The sequence below is a fragment of the Eulemur rufifrons genome, chromosome 16 (genome assembly GCF_041146395.1).
Source record: "Eulemur rufifrons isolate Redbay chromosome 16, OSU_ERuf_1, whole genome shotgun sequence".
Taxonomy (NCBI): Eukaryota; Metazoa; Chordata; class Mammalia; order Primates; family Lemuridae; genus Eulemur; species Eulemur rufifrons.
This window is the reverse complement of record NC_090998.1, coordinates 22999961-23012963: the sequence shown is the minus strand read 5'-3', so window position 1 is coordinate 23012963 and position 13003 is coordinate 22999961. Positions and strand designations below refer to the sequence as shown.

Sequence of the window (13003 nt, the reverse complement as noted above, 5' to 3'; positions counted from 1 at the left end):
CCTCCTCCAAGAGATAGTGTGTCTTAGAGAAAAACATGTAATAACACGAAAGAAAACTCAAAGGCAGGCAAGACACTTAATATTTAGTGTATGTGATTTTTTTTCTTTTGAACAAAGTAAAAATAGAGAAACTCATGTCCAGGTCTCCGTCCTGTCGCAAGGTATCCTCTGACATTCACCCTGTTGATAATTCTGATTCAGGGTGACAGTAACAGCTAATTTTTTTTGAGTGTTTACTATGATCCAGATAGTTCACATGTGTTACAAAATATCTCAGTGGGGTCAGACTGAGATTGAAGTAAAGTAGAAAAGAGGATCAGTTTTGTTGTCATAGAATTTTCATGGAGCTTCTTAATTCTTGGAATATTTGGGGACATGAACAGGTACCTAAGCACGTCTGGTTTTGCAAAGGCCCAGAGAGCCTTTGGTTGCTCTTCAGACTCAGTGGTGGGAACAGTGATTAAGAACAGGAAGACAGAGTAAGGAGGGACAACTAGCGCCTAGAGAGAAACTGCCAAGAGCGCAGAGGAATTGAGGAAGCGGCTCTGGCTGCCGAAGGCAGCAGTAACGCAGGCTTCGGTGGGCAACTGTGCTCCTGACCACTGTGTCCCCCAGCCCTGCTGGATTACCTATATGTCTTGAAAAGCAGACGAGAATTTTAACAACCACATCACAAGCAACCCAGCCAACACCATTGTGGGACCCCTTTCTAAAAGTGCTGGAACAAGAAGGGAGAGTCATCTCTCTACTAAGCAGGAAAGGGAGATCCTCAGAGGCCCAGACACACAGTGAGGAGGTCAGCAGTGTGCAGTGAACAGGACTGCAGGGATGTGAGCAGGGAAACTTCTTTGCCCCACAATTTCTCGAGAGATTAAGTGTCTACCTAGAACTCACTACCTAGTGAGGCCTAAAGAACATGGTGTTATATTAGGTATGCACCTCTGCAGATTCTCGAAAATGTAGGGAAGGGACTCCGTGAAAAAGAAAGGCCTTCTTACTCAACAGCAAGTGGGGAAATGGCATTTGCGAGGCAGCATCTTTCCTTTAAATATGACCTACTTGGTTTGTTTCCATGAACTGGTTAGGCCAGAACTTAGCTGTGCATGCGTGTGCGTGTGTGTGTGTAAACATACATACATATGTACATTTGAATCCGCAAAAGAACCCTGGAAAGTAATATCTCTACTTCACAGGGGACAAATTCAGACAGGTTAGGCCACTTGCCCAAGTTCACATACCTAATAAGTAATAGACCAGTTTTTTTCCTTTTTTTCTTTTGGAGACAGAGTCTTGCTCTATTGCCCAGGCTAGAGTGCCATGGCATCAGCCTAGCTCACAGCAACCTCAAACTCCTGGGCTCAAGCGATCCTCCTACATCAGCCTCCCGAGTAGCTGGGACTACAGGCGTGCACTACAATGCCCAGCTAATTTTCCTATTTTTAGTAGAGATGGGGTCTTGTTCTTGCTCAGGCCTATCTCAAAACTCCTCACCTCAAGCAATCCCTCCTACCTCGACCTCCCAGAGTGCTAGGATTATAAGCATGAGCCACTGCACTTGGCCTAGAGCCAGCCTTAAATCCAGGTCTACTTGATTCCAAAGCCTATACCATGTGGCTAAAAATTCTAAGGAATTACTAGGAAAATTTTCATATAAATACATAAGTAGACAGAACAGTGTATATCCATCACACAGATTCAACAATTCTTAACCTATGACTAATCTTGTTTCAAACTCTCACCCACTAAGCCTACCCCTGCATTGCTTTGCAGCAAATCCCAGGTACTGTAACATTTCATCCATAAATATTTCACTATGAATCTCTAAAAGGTAAAAAAAAAAAAAAAAAAAAACTGGAAATAATTTATTTCCTTCTTTCCAAGCTATACCAAAAGATCCCAAATAAACTAAGTCATTGGGTCAGTAAAGAAGTTTTCTCAAGAATGTCCCAAAATGGGCTCCAAATTATTTTACTATGAGATGTTCTTTTTGAGACATTCCTCTTAGAGTCCCTTTGCTCTTGCAAAAACCCTCTTAAAAATACTGATGTTCATTGTTATCTTACATTGTGCATTCTGATAAAGATGCCAGAATGCAGCTTCCGCTGTGAATGCAGGGAAGGAATAGAAGGTAAATCCTGCACTTAGGTGCACCAGGCCAAAGAAAGGAGTCAGAAAGCAGTAAATTAATTAAGTGCTCGCTGTCAATGTTTTAAATAGACCCTGTAGTGAGTCAAAATAAATAAATAGACATTCAACAAACATCAACGGGCTGCTATTGTCTACAAACCTATACAGGGTGCTAGATGCACATTCATTAATGGACAAATAAAGGCATTCTCTGGTGAGCTGATCTAATACGGGAATAAGGACAAGAAAATGAATAACTATGATGCAACCAGAATATAGGTGACAGAGAAGGGAGGACAAAGAGTTGTTGGGGTCTCAAAGAAAGGGATGAACTTAGTTTTTTCCTGAGTGGGATAGCTGAGACATGAGGAAGCTGAGGCCTCAAACCGTGAGACTTTTCCAGAGTTCACACAAAGGGCCAGCCCTGGGAGACACCTGATCTCCCCGCTTCTGTTCCGATTTCCACCTCAAGAAGGACTGGAGATGCCTGACTGGCAACATTTTGTGCTACCACAAGAAAAGCTTTATTGGTTTTTGAAATGGGCCTTGACAGTCAAATAGAAGTTTGATAAATGGAAACAGGAACAGTGTTCTGGGCGGAGGAAACAGCACCAACAGGTTTGTGCGGCATGTTCTGACGACAAGAGCTACCTGGGTTGCGTGACATTCGGGGACAGCCACAGGCAGTGACAGGAAGCTAAAGCAGAAAGGTAGGTTGCAACCAGGTTAGAGACGGCCTTGAACGCCAGGTCACGTTGTTTGTGATAAGCCTGCAGAGATGGACAAAGTCCATTGTTGAAAACCAAGGAGTTAAGAAAATACTATCAATTTTGGGGTCCACTGGGATGAACATGGATTATGGTTTTTTTAATAATTTGTCTTTTATTTTATTCTAATTCCCTGTACTTTTTACTAAAGAAAATACTTAAAAAAACATTCTCTAAGGAGAGCTTTCTATGTGCTTAAAAGATAGGGAGTGTAAAAGGCTGGTAGGTGGGGAGTTGCTCAAGGAACGAGGGGAGGTGGGGGAGGGGAGTACAGCGACCAGGCTGCCCGGGTTCCTCAGTGGAGCAGAAACCTGGAAGGGGGAAGGTGAGGAATTGATGTTATCCATCACAAAGTACAGCCAACAGATTAATTCCTGGGGACTACAGAAGAAATGGCACAGAAGAGAGCCCGCAAACCTTCAGGGAGCCTATACATTTCCCCAGGAACATTTGACAGGAGTTTCTGCCATGATCCCTGTTAGCTTCTACTTCTTAATGGGTGTCAAGACCTGGACAACACACCTTAATCACATATCCTAATGAGACTCGATGAGGAGGTCCATTTAGATACATAAGGCAGTACATTTCTTAGCCAAAAATCCACTTTCAAGGTAACTATAAGGGATTATTATGATTGAAATGTCTAAATTCAGTGGACTATGGTTGTGGAAAGGGCATATCCTTTGAAGCCAGACAAACTTGAATTGGAATTGACCTTGCCACTTACTAGTTGAGTGATCTTGGGAAAGTTATCTAACTCCCTCACCGTCAGCTGCCTTCTTTGTAAAAAGCAGAGAATACCTACCACTCAAAGCATAGGGAGGATTAATAACACAGCATGGGGAAATGCTTTCCTACAAAGAGCCTGGTACACAACTGATATTTGTTTCTTCCTTCTTCGAGAAGTCAGTGCCAGATAAAAGGGGAATTACTAATAACCAAACATCCTGTAAGCTTCCAAGTTCAACTTCCTTTATTAAAACTTTGCAAGAATTGCTAAGTAATAGCAAAATAGATTCATTTCCTTTTTCTTTCTTTTTCTTAGCTACTCAATAAGACAGGTCCTAATGACCAGAAAAAAATGTCAGATATGCACACTTAAAAGGAAGAATAACAACAACTTGTACATCTCAATAGTAAAAAGAAATATAACCCTATTTTAAAAATGGGCAAAAGATCTGAGTAGACACGTCTCCAAAGAAGATATACAAATAGTTAACGAGCACATGAAAAGATGTTCAACATCATTAATCATTAGAGAAATGCAAATCAAAACCACCATGAGATATCACTTTGTACCCACAAAGATGGCTATAATCAAACAAATAGAAAAGTATTGGTGAGGATGCAGAGAAACTGGAATCTTCATACACTGCTGGTGGAAATGTAAAATGGTGTTACCATTGTGGAAGTCTGTTTTGCAGTTCCCCAAAACATGAAACACAGAGTTCCATATGATACAGTAATTTTACTCCTAGATATATACTCCCCAAAATTAAAAACATGTTTCCACAAAAAGTTATACACTAATGTCCATAATAGCATTACTCACAGTAGCTATAAAGTAGAAACAACTCAAATGCCCATCAACTGATGAATGAGCAAAATGTGGTACATCTATACAATGGAATATAATTTGGCCATGCAAATGAATGAAGTATCGACAACATGCTACAACATGAATGAACCTTGAAAACCTTACATTAAGTGAAAGAAGCCAGACACAAGAGGTCACATATTGTATTATTCTGTTTATATAAGATGTCCAGAAAAGGCAAATCTATAGAGACAGAAAGTGGACTGGTGGTTGCCCAGAGCTAGGGGATAGGGGAGGGGGAAATAGGGAGAGACTGCTAACGGGTATGCAGTTTCTTTTGGGGGTGATTAAAATGTTCTAAAATTGATTGTGGCAATGGTTGCACAACTCTGTGAATATACTGAAAGTCATTTAATAATTGAACAATTTAAATTAATGAATTGTTTGGTGTGTGAATTCTATCTCAATAAAAGTGTTAGAAAAAAAGGAGGAGGATAGATTGTAAGATCCTGAAATATAACCATCTGCTCTGTTTGATTGAGAGGATTACGGGGCTCAGGCTGCAGATGGAGGAAGGCCCTCCAACCACATCTCAAGGATCTAGGGAGCGGACCGTAAGTGACCTTCAAGTCATTTATTGTTATTCTCTTCTTGGGTAGGGAAGTGGTGTTAGTACCTGACACCTCAGGGACGGACAGTCTCCATGGACCTGGCCCTGCTTTGTGGTCTTCAACAAAGGGCCAGCCCCTCAGAGTTTATCTGGCCTTGACACCAATTCTTAAAGAATCAGTGGGATCTGGGACTTCTTACAGTCATTAGTAAATTTAAGTCCCAAGCCAGCCTGCCTCTCAAAAAGTCAGCAAACTTCATCAAAATCTCCTTTTGGTTATATAACCCAGAGTTCATACTATGCAAGGGGCAGAAAGCCCCCCAAATGACTGAGTTTCAATTTCTTGACTCCAAAGGTTGATATTTTTCATGTGTCTGAGTTTTGTGGTATTGGCCTCCTTCCTGCTTGCTATAAGAGTATCCATAATACTTAAAAAGTAAAAAAAAAAAAAAAAAAAAACACACACACACCACAAAAACAAGAAAAGAAAAAGAGAAAAAGAAAGGGAAAAAGAAAAAGAACACCCACAGAAGAGGAACAGGATATGGTAATACTGAAAATGAAATACTCACTTCCATCCTTAGGTCATCATTCATCCTGAAGCAACTTGCAAGATCTGTCTTTGGGCAGGGGCCACCTGTGGGGCCTGGGTACCTGACAGTAGAAAGTAGAATTATTTATTACAGGTAGAAAAACTGCACATTTCAGCAGATACCAAACTATAACACAGTTCCCACTCCTCTTCCCCCAGTCCCAATTTTATCAAACTTCTGATTAAGTTCATGGCTTAAGACATGATGAAAGAAAGCTCCCACCTTCACCAAAGAGAAGTTAAAACAACAGAAAATCCAGCCAAAAATGAAAATGAAGAATTTGCAATTCAAAGTCTTCTTTCCCCACCCTCAGTACAGCAAGGACATTTCACTGGGGTAGCTAGGCCTTCCAAACTCCACTGACATTTCTGAATTTGTCCTAAGGAAGATTGGTCTGAGTACTTAAAAAGGCAGGTGAGAGCAAATGAGCATCAGAGGAGGAAGGGGTGCAGGGACAGGGGTAGGTTCCCAAAGGCTTGTTAACCTTGAGCATAAAAGACACAGAAATATGATCAAAACCTAGGTATATTAACTTGGCAGTACAAAGTTGATATTCCAGTTCCTGAGACAGAGCTCCTAAAATCCTTGTAGATGGGGGCATTGAGAGAATCTTTTGCTCTAATATTTGATCTCTAACCTTGGTTCCTGACACAGAGCTCCTAAAAGACCTTTGTAATTTCCTGAGTGATTGTGTTTGACACAGAGCTCCTAAATCCCTTGAAATTCCTAGGTGACAGGAGCATCTTTTTTTCTAATGGGGTGACTCTTGGTGGAGTCCTGCATAGCTTCAGGGAGGGGGGTGCTGACTGCCAGGGGAACCAATCATGTGATTAGAGCGCTGCAACTTTCAGCCCCAGCCCCCAACCTCCTTTGGCAGGGAGAGGGGCTGAAGGCTGAGTCGATCAACAATGACCAATGATTTAATGGATCATGCCTATGTAACAAAGCCTCCATAAAAATCCTAAAAGGACAGGGCTCAGAGAGCCTCTAGGTTGAAGAACAAGAACACAACCACGTGCCTGGAGGCGGCACACCCTAACTGCAAGGAGTCAGAAGCTCCTGCACTTGGGACCCTTCCAAACCCTGTGCATCTCTTCATCTGGCTGTTCATTTGCACCCTTTAAAATATCCTTTGTAAAAAATGGATAAATATTAGTAAAGTGCTTTTCTGAGTTCTGTGAGCCACTCTAGTAAATTAATTAAACCTGAGGAGGGGGTCATGGGGACACTCAACCTGTAGCCAGTTGGTGAGAAGCACAGGTCACAACCTGGGACTTGTGACTGGCATCTGAAGGGGGGGCAGTCTTGTGGGACTGACCCCGTAACCTGTGGCAGCTGACACTACCTCCAAGTAAATAGCATCAGAATTGAATTGAGTTAGAAGATGTCCCCTGGAGAACTGGTGTCCGCTGGAGAACTGGTTAGTGCGTGGGCAAAATTCCCACACGTGCTGTCAGAAAATACTGGTCTTGAGAATATTGTAGGACAAAGTCTGGTGGCTGTGGGTTTTTTCCCCCCTTTAGATGGGAAGATCAGTCAGTGTTCTTAAAAAGGGAGGGGACGGGGTGAAGGGACAGGAGGTTTCCAAAGGCGTGTTAAGCTCGAGTGTGAAGGGAATAGAAATGTAATCACAACCCACCTTAGTTAATTTAGCAGTATGTGGTATATTCCTAAAAACTGGGAAACAATCTTACATAGTCTAATTTGTCTTTTAAATTTTAGAATGGAAATTATGAAATTCAAAAGAAACAAGAAAACTACAGCACTGTCTTTATTTTAAAATTGTTATATTTTTAGAAAGTTAGAGAATTTTCACAATAAAAATGTTATGATCTCAGAATGTGAAAATGTAATCAATTCAAATGTTAGGCAATGGGACTAGGCCACCCATAAAGAGTAGGATAAGTACGTTGTGTTGTTTTAACTTACTTGTGTCGTCTTGTCACATCCAAAGCACCATCCTTTATTTCTTCATATTTGGGCTTTTCACACGCAGCCTGGATTCGGTTGGCTACACATGAGAAGGGTGTCACTTCCAGCCTTGGAATCGCTGTGAGACTATCCAGAGACAAGGCATCTGCAACAGAACAGAAAAGAATAAAAATAGAGATTGATTTCTGATTCAAACTATATTAAAGCATAAATTCTTCCCCTCTTAAGAGATGGGACCATTTCTGAAAAAGCAAAACTCAACCCAATTCTATTAACATTGTCACATAAACCCCTTTGATGCCTAGTTACATGAGGGTGGAAATGCCAAATATTTTTTTTTTTTAAAGAGGGACTGTGGGGGAGGCCAGAAGACCTTTGTGTAATAGAACAGGAAAGTTGAGTAGTGGCAGCAGAAACTGAAATATTTACTCTCCGGCCCTTTACCGAGCAACTTTGCAGACTCCTGAAGAGAAAAGCATTAGATGCCGTGATCAGAACCTGTCAAAGAGTAACGCAGGAAATAGATTGGGAGGACAAACCGCCCTTTTTGAGAAACCATCTGATTATGTGTGTCTCTCAGTATAGGAAGCAGCAGAGTTTAATGGAAAAAAACATGGGCTTTGGAGCCAATCCCAAATTTTTAGTTCAAATCCTGGCTCTGTCACATACCAGTTGTGTGATCTTGAATTAGTAACTAAGCCACTCTGAGCTTTGGTTACTTAGACATGACATGCGAGATGACCTTGGGCAAATTACTTACTCAATGTTCCTGTTTTCTCATCTTTAAACTGGGAATTACATAAACACCTATCTCATGGGAATGTGAGGATTCAACGAGTTAATAGGTATGTTAAGAGCATAGCACTGTGCCTGATACATAGTGAGCGCTCTTTAAGGGCTGCTAGTGTTGGTGGTGGCTATCATCAAATTATGAATATAATAATTTCTATAAAGTACTAATCTATTGTCTGACACACACGGACATTCCATTAGTAGTGGCCTTCTCAAGTTTAAGTGATCCACAAATCACTCTACTATCTCTTTATTCCTTCTTAAATTTATTTTGATGATCATCCCATTTCTTTTGACATTTCAGAACCAGACATTAACTTTTCCTTTTAACCACATCTAGGTTGTGCTGAGAGATGTCACTACTTTGAGGAATTTCCTAGAATAAAGCTCTTTCTCCTTAGCCTGGCATTGAGTAATAGTCTACAATTTGACCCACAGCTGCTTTTCCTTCTCCAAAATTATATTCTACTGTATCTCAAACTGAATCCTTTTGTTTCCAAAATGACTTGTCCAGCTTTGCCTCTTCTTCAGTACTTAAGCTTTTTTCATTCTTCTTTTATTTTTTGTTTTGTTTGCTCATATCACTCTCACCCAATGGAATATGTCTTTTGACACTTTTTGCTTTTCCAAATCTAACCCATCTTTCAAGGATGATTCAACTCTATTCTCTTCTATGGAGTCTTCCTTGACTTCTCTGAGCCCACATCTTGTCTCCCCACCATCTGTGAGTGACTTTAGGACTTATACTTTATTATGCATAATATAGTGCCTTGCACAGAGTAAGTGCTCCAATATATATTGATTGACTGAATTCAGGGATAAATATCCAATATTCAACAATTCTTCCTATATAAATATAATTGTGATTATTTTCCCTTTCCAATGACTCCCACCCTCAGCCATGTCTGCGCAGGTGTAGGGGAGGGGCTACCCATGCTTACCCAGCAGAGGTGTATACCAGCACGTATGTTTCAAGGTCAGGGGTGTCTGATGTATTCTTGCTTCTTGACCACCATATAGTTTGTGGCAACACTGCTTCTAAACAGAAAACCAAGTATTACTAGCTATCTAAAGGAATGTAACATAACACATTTCATAACTCACTCTCTTCACCTTCCAAGGTAGAAAGACTATCACTAGTCTCAAATGACCCTGTGAGAGAGGTCAGGAAGGAAATAAATAACATCAAGTAAAAAAGCTTTGATGTGTTTGATTAAATATACTGTACAAGTAAATTATAATCCTTATCAAAAAATCATAGTTCAAAAACTTAGCAGAATGCTAACATCATTAATTCCAAATAATTGACACTTTGATATAAACAAAGGCTCTGAGGAAAAAGGTATGAGTGAGGGGCAAGCTTAGTTATATAATTCTTCATGATACTACAATAAAAGATTTTCAAATATTGCTACTTCTTAGGACCACCCAGAATTTTATGTGCGTGTATGTGAGATAAAGAAAAAAATAGGTATCCGTTGCTTTATCTGATAATCTCTTAGCAATATAGTTTAGAATGCTAAGGCCACTAATACACACTGGGCTGAGCTTTCTGTTTTGGCATGGCTGTGGATTCTAAATAATTTCAAGATGCTTATACTAACCAATTTTTCTTTAAGAGGTTGTTGAACTGTATCTGTGCAAGACAGGGGATCATAGTAAGGAAATCTTTCATCTAAACAGCTCTGTCATGAGAAAATGGTGGAGTGCATTCAAAGACAGAATGCAGAAAGTGTCAAAGATACAAAACACATTAGATTTCCAATAGGACACTACCTGAGGTGGGTAAAATTGACCAGTTTTTTTTTTTTTTTTTTTTTTAAATCCTGTATTCTACTTTAAGGGAACACATTTGTAACTGTAAACCTCTCGTTGTGTTTTCCCCATCACTTGTTCTGGGAATAAAATCCAAAGATCACGAATAAGAAACAAAGTTTTTTCACTGACATTTTTAGGCAGAGGCCAAAGAAGCTGGTTGGAGATAGAACTCAGAGTGGTGAAGTGTGTCTGTGAAAAATTTATAGCAATAAAATCGTGGCCTTGATCCAAGAAACAGATATATATCTATCATAGTTATGTTATAATATGAAATGTTGGTGTTCTTGAGATGATTAAAGCATCTTTAGATACGGAGGTTTTTCTAGCTCAACTTATAGCTGAGGGCTTTTTAGGCACTCTGCCTAGCTTGAACTTCCACATGAATAATTTTTTTTCCCTGCTTAAACAGATGTGTCTGCATTATATCCAGGAAACAGATCCATGCAAATATCACCCTTCTTCTTTCCTCCTCCATCCCCTTTCTCTAGCGCCAACCTGGCTGGTCCCTTATGTTCTTCATTTATGAGCAAAAAGGAGATTCACCAAGCATCATAAGGGAGAGAAATACATTCAACTCTACCAGGGATATATGGAGACGTCCAGACAGAAAGGAGTAGAAAGCTTAATTCAAATAGGAGAAAGAAAAAAGCAACAGTAACCAGCAAAGCCTATTCAAAAGTACTCAAAATTTCAACATAAAATTCCAAATTGAAGGATGTACCCTTACCATCAGAAAGGAGGTGTCTAAGACTAAAAAACTGGCTTTTTGCTAATAGATACAGTGGCTGGGCCAAGTAAATTCTAAAGTGCTACCTCTTTGGAAAATGTTAGCAGGAGCCTTAGTAATGTGAGTTCTCCACTCTTGTATTGCTAAATGCTTTCAGTGTGTAAGAGAACAAAGTCCACCAAAGCATCTTCTTCTAAGTTGGTTATTTAACTTAATGATTAAAGTCATTTATACATCATGAACTAGTTTCAAAACCTTACGCGAGTCAGACCTCTTCCCCACACAGTGAGTAAACATATATCACAGAGGTTTTTCTTTGTTGTTGTTTTTTTTTTTTTCTTTTTACCTGAAATAGCAAGCCATGGAGTCCCCCTTCAATTAACTTCTTTCGAAGCGACTCAATTGTTGCTACAAAGAGAATATATAACCAGCTCAATATGACCATTTTTAACTTCCTTTCTCTCAATTCATATCATTGCTTCATAAACTTTTAAGGGCTTTAAATTTGGGGCCCGAAGGAAAGGAGAGGGAGAAGATGACTTCTGAGGATGGCATTCTCAGCTTGTGACTGGGGAAAACAGAAAAGCAAGCTGGAACAGCTAAACCATCATCACCCTTGGGTGTTTAAAATTTACCTTGGTAGCTGCAAGTGAATTGTCTTCTAGAAGTGAATCACACAATTATCCAATCTTAAAATAAGAATACACCTTGAAGTCATTCAGTCCAACCTCCTACTGATACAGAAATCTTCTCACCTATAAACCTCTGCTTGAGCCCTAGAATCATAGCCCTAGAAGCCCAGAATCCTACAAGTAGATGTAAGATCATGAAAACACTGGTGTCCAGAGGATTGAAATGTCAATTGGGCCGGGCGCGGTGGCTCACGCCTGTAATCCTAGCACTCTGGGAGGCCGAGGCGGGTGGATTGCTCAAGGTCAGGAGTTCGAGACCAGCCTGAGCGAGACCCCGTCTCTACTAAAAATAGAAACACATTATATGGACACCTAAAAATCTATATAGAAAAAATTAGCCGGGCATAGTGGCGCATGCCTGTAGTCCCAGCTACTCGGGAGGCTGAGGCAGTAGGATCGCTTGAGCCCAGGAGTTTGAGGTTGCTGTGAGCTAAGCTGACGCCACGGCACTCACTCTAGCCTGGGCAACAAAGTGAGACTCTGTCTCAACAAAAAAAAAAAAAAAAAGAAATGTCAATTGTCAGAGCTGAGCTTGGACTCATGGAACAGTGCTCAATTCAGGGTACTCTTCTATGAACTTAAAAATATTTGCCTTTCTCCTTAACTAAAACCTGCTTGTCAGTAACCTCCCAAGTCTTATCCCTGAAACAATGGAAATGGGGAAAAATACCTAACTCTTTGATTTCCATAATAACATATTATTTGTTGGACACGCCATACTCTTTGAAATATAGCCAAGAATGAGAAAATAAGCCCAAATCTTTGGAACAACCAAAATAGCTACTGATATCCATGCCCTTTATTCCTGTGGCAAATCTCACACTTTGACTCAGGCATTGGGCTCTGAATGTACACATAATTCTCACTAGCTTGACTGATGTCTCAGCCCACAGAAGATAAAAAGTAAAATTTAAACGAGGTTAGAGAACTCTGCTAGATGGAAGCATATTAATAGCTACCACTATTTTTTTTTTTATCACTAACAGCCAGAAAAAAATATTAACAGCAGATATTCTGGTATCCAGAACACATAGAAATCTAGTGCCTCTTATTTGATAGAGCAACAGTTTTATATCTTAATAGCCTGAAGAAATTCTGAGTCATGAACATAATGCTAATATATGTGAAAAGGAGTACATAATCTAATTTTTAATTTTTATTTCAGGATAAAGGGCTTTGAAAATTTCAATTATGCAGAAAATCATCATGTAAAAGTTTTATTTTGTAAAACTTTTTTAGTAAAAATAACTTCTTTTTCAACTAAGCTTGGCACAGTATGACTAGGCCCAGTAAACACTGTTTTTAAAATTATTTCTGACCTGTTAAAGTAATTAAAATTTTCTTATTAATACCTAGAACCTTAGTAAAGATTAGATTTTTGAAAAAAATCTCTGTGTTAACTGAATTA

At 39.8% G+C, this 13003-nt stretch overlaps 1 protein-coding gene across 1 annotated transcript in view; it reads right to left on the bottom strand.

Annotated features, from left to right (window-relative positions):
- Nucleotides 1-13003, bottom strand: part of IRAG2 (inositol 1,4,5-triphosphate receptor associated 2) — an 85552-nt gene that overhangs the window by 26876 nt on the left and 45673 nt on the right. Inside the window, exons 19-23 of the mRNA XM_069491476.1 lie at nt 11250-11311; nt 9963-10043; nt 9300-9396; nt 7564-7711; nt 5614-5695 (exon numbers count right to left, since the gene is read on the bottom strand). Coding sequence (XP_069347577.1) covers nt 5614-5695; nt 7564-7711; nt 9300-9396; nt 9963-10043; nt 11250-11311 — 470 coding nt within the window. The remainder of the gene's footprint in view (nt 1-5613; nt 5696-7563; nt 7712-9299; nt 9397-9962; nt 10044-11249; nt 11312-13003) is intronic.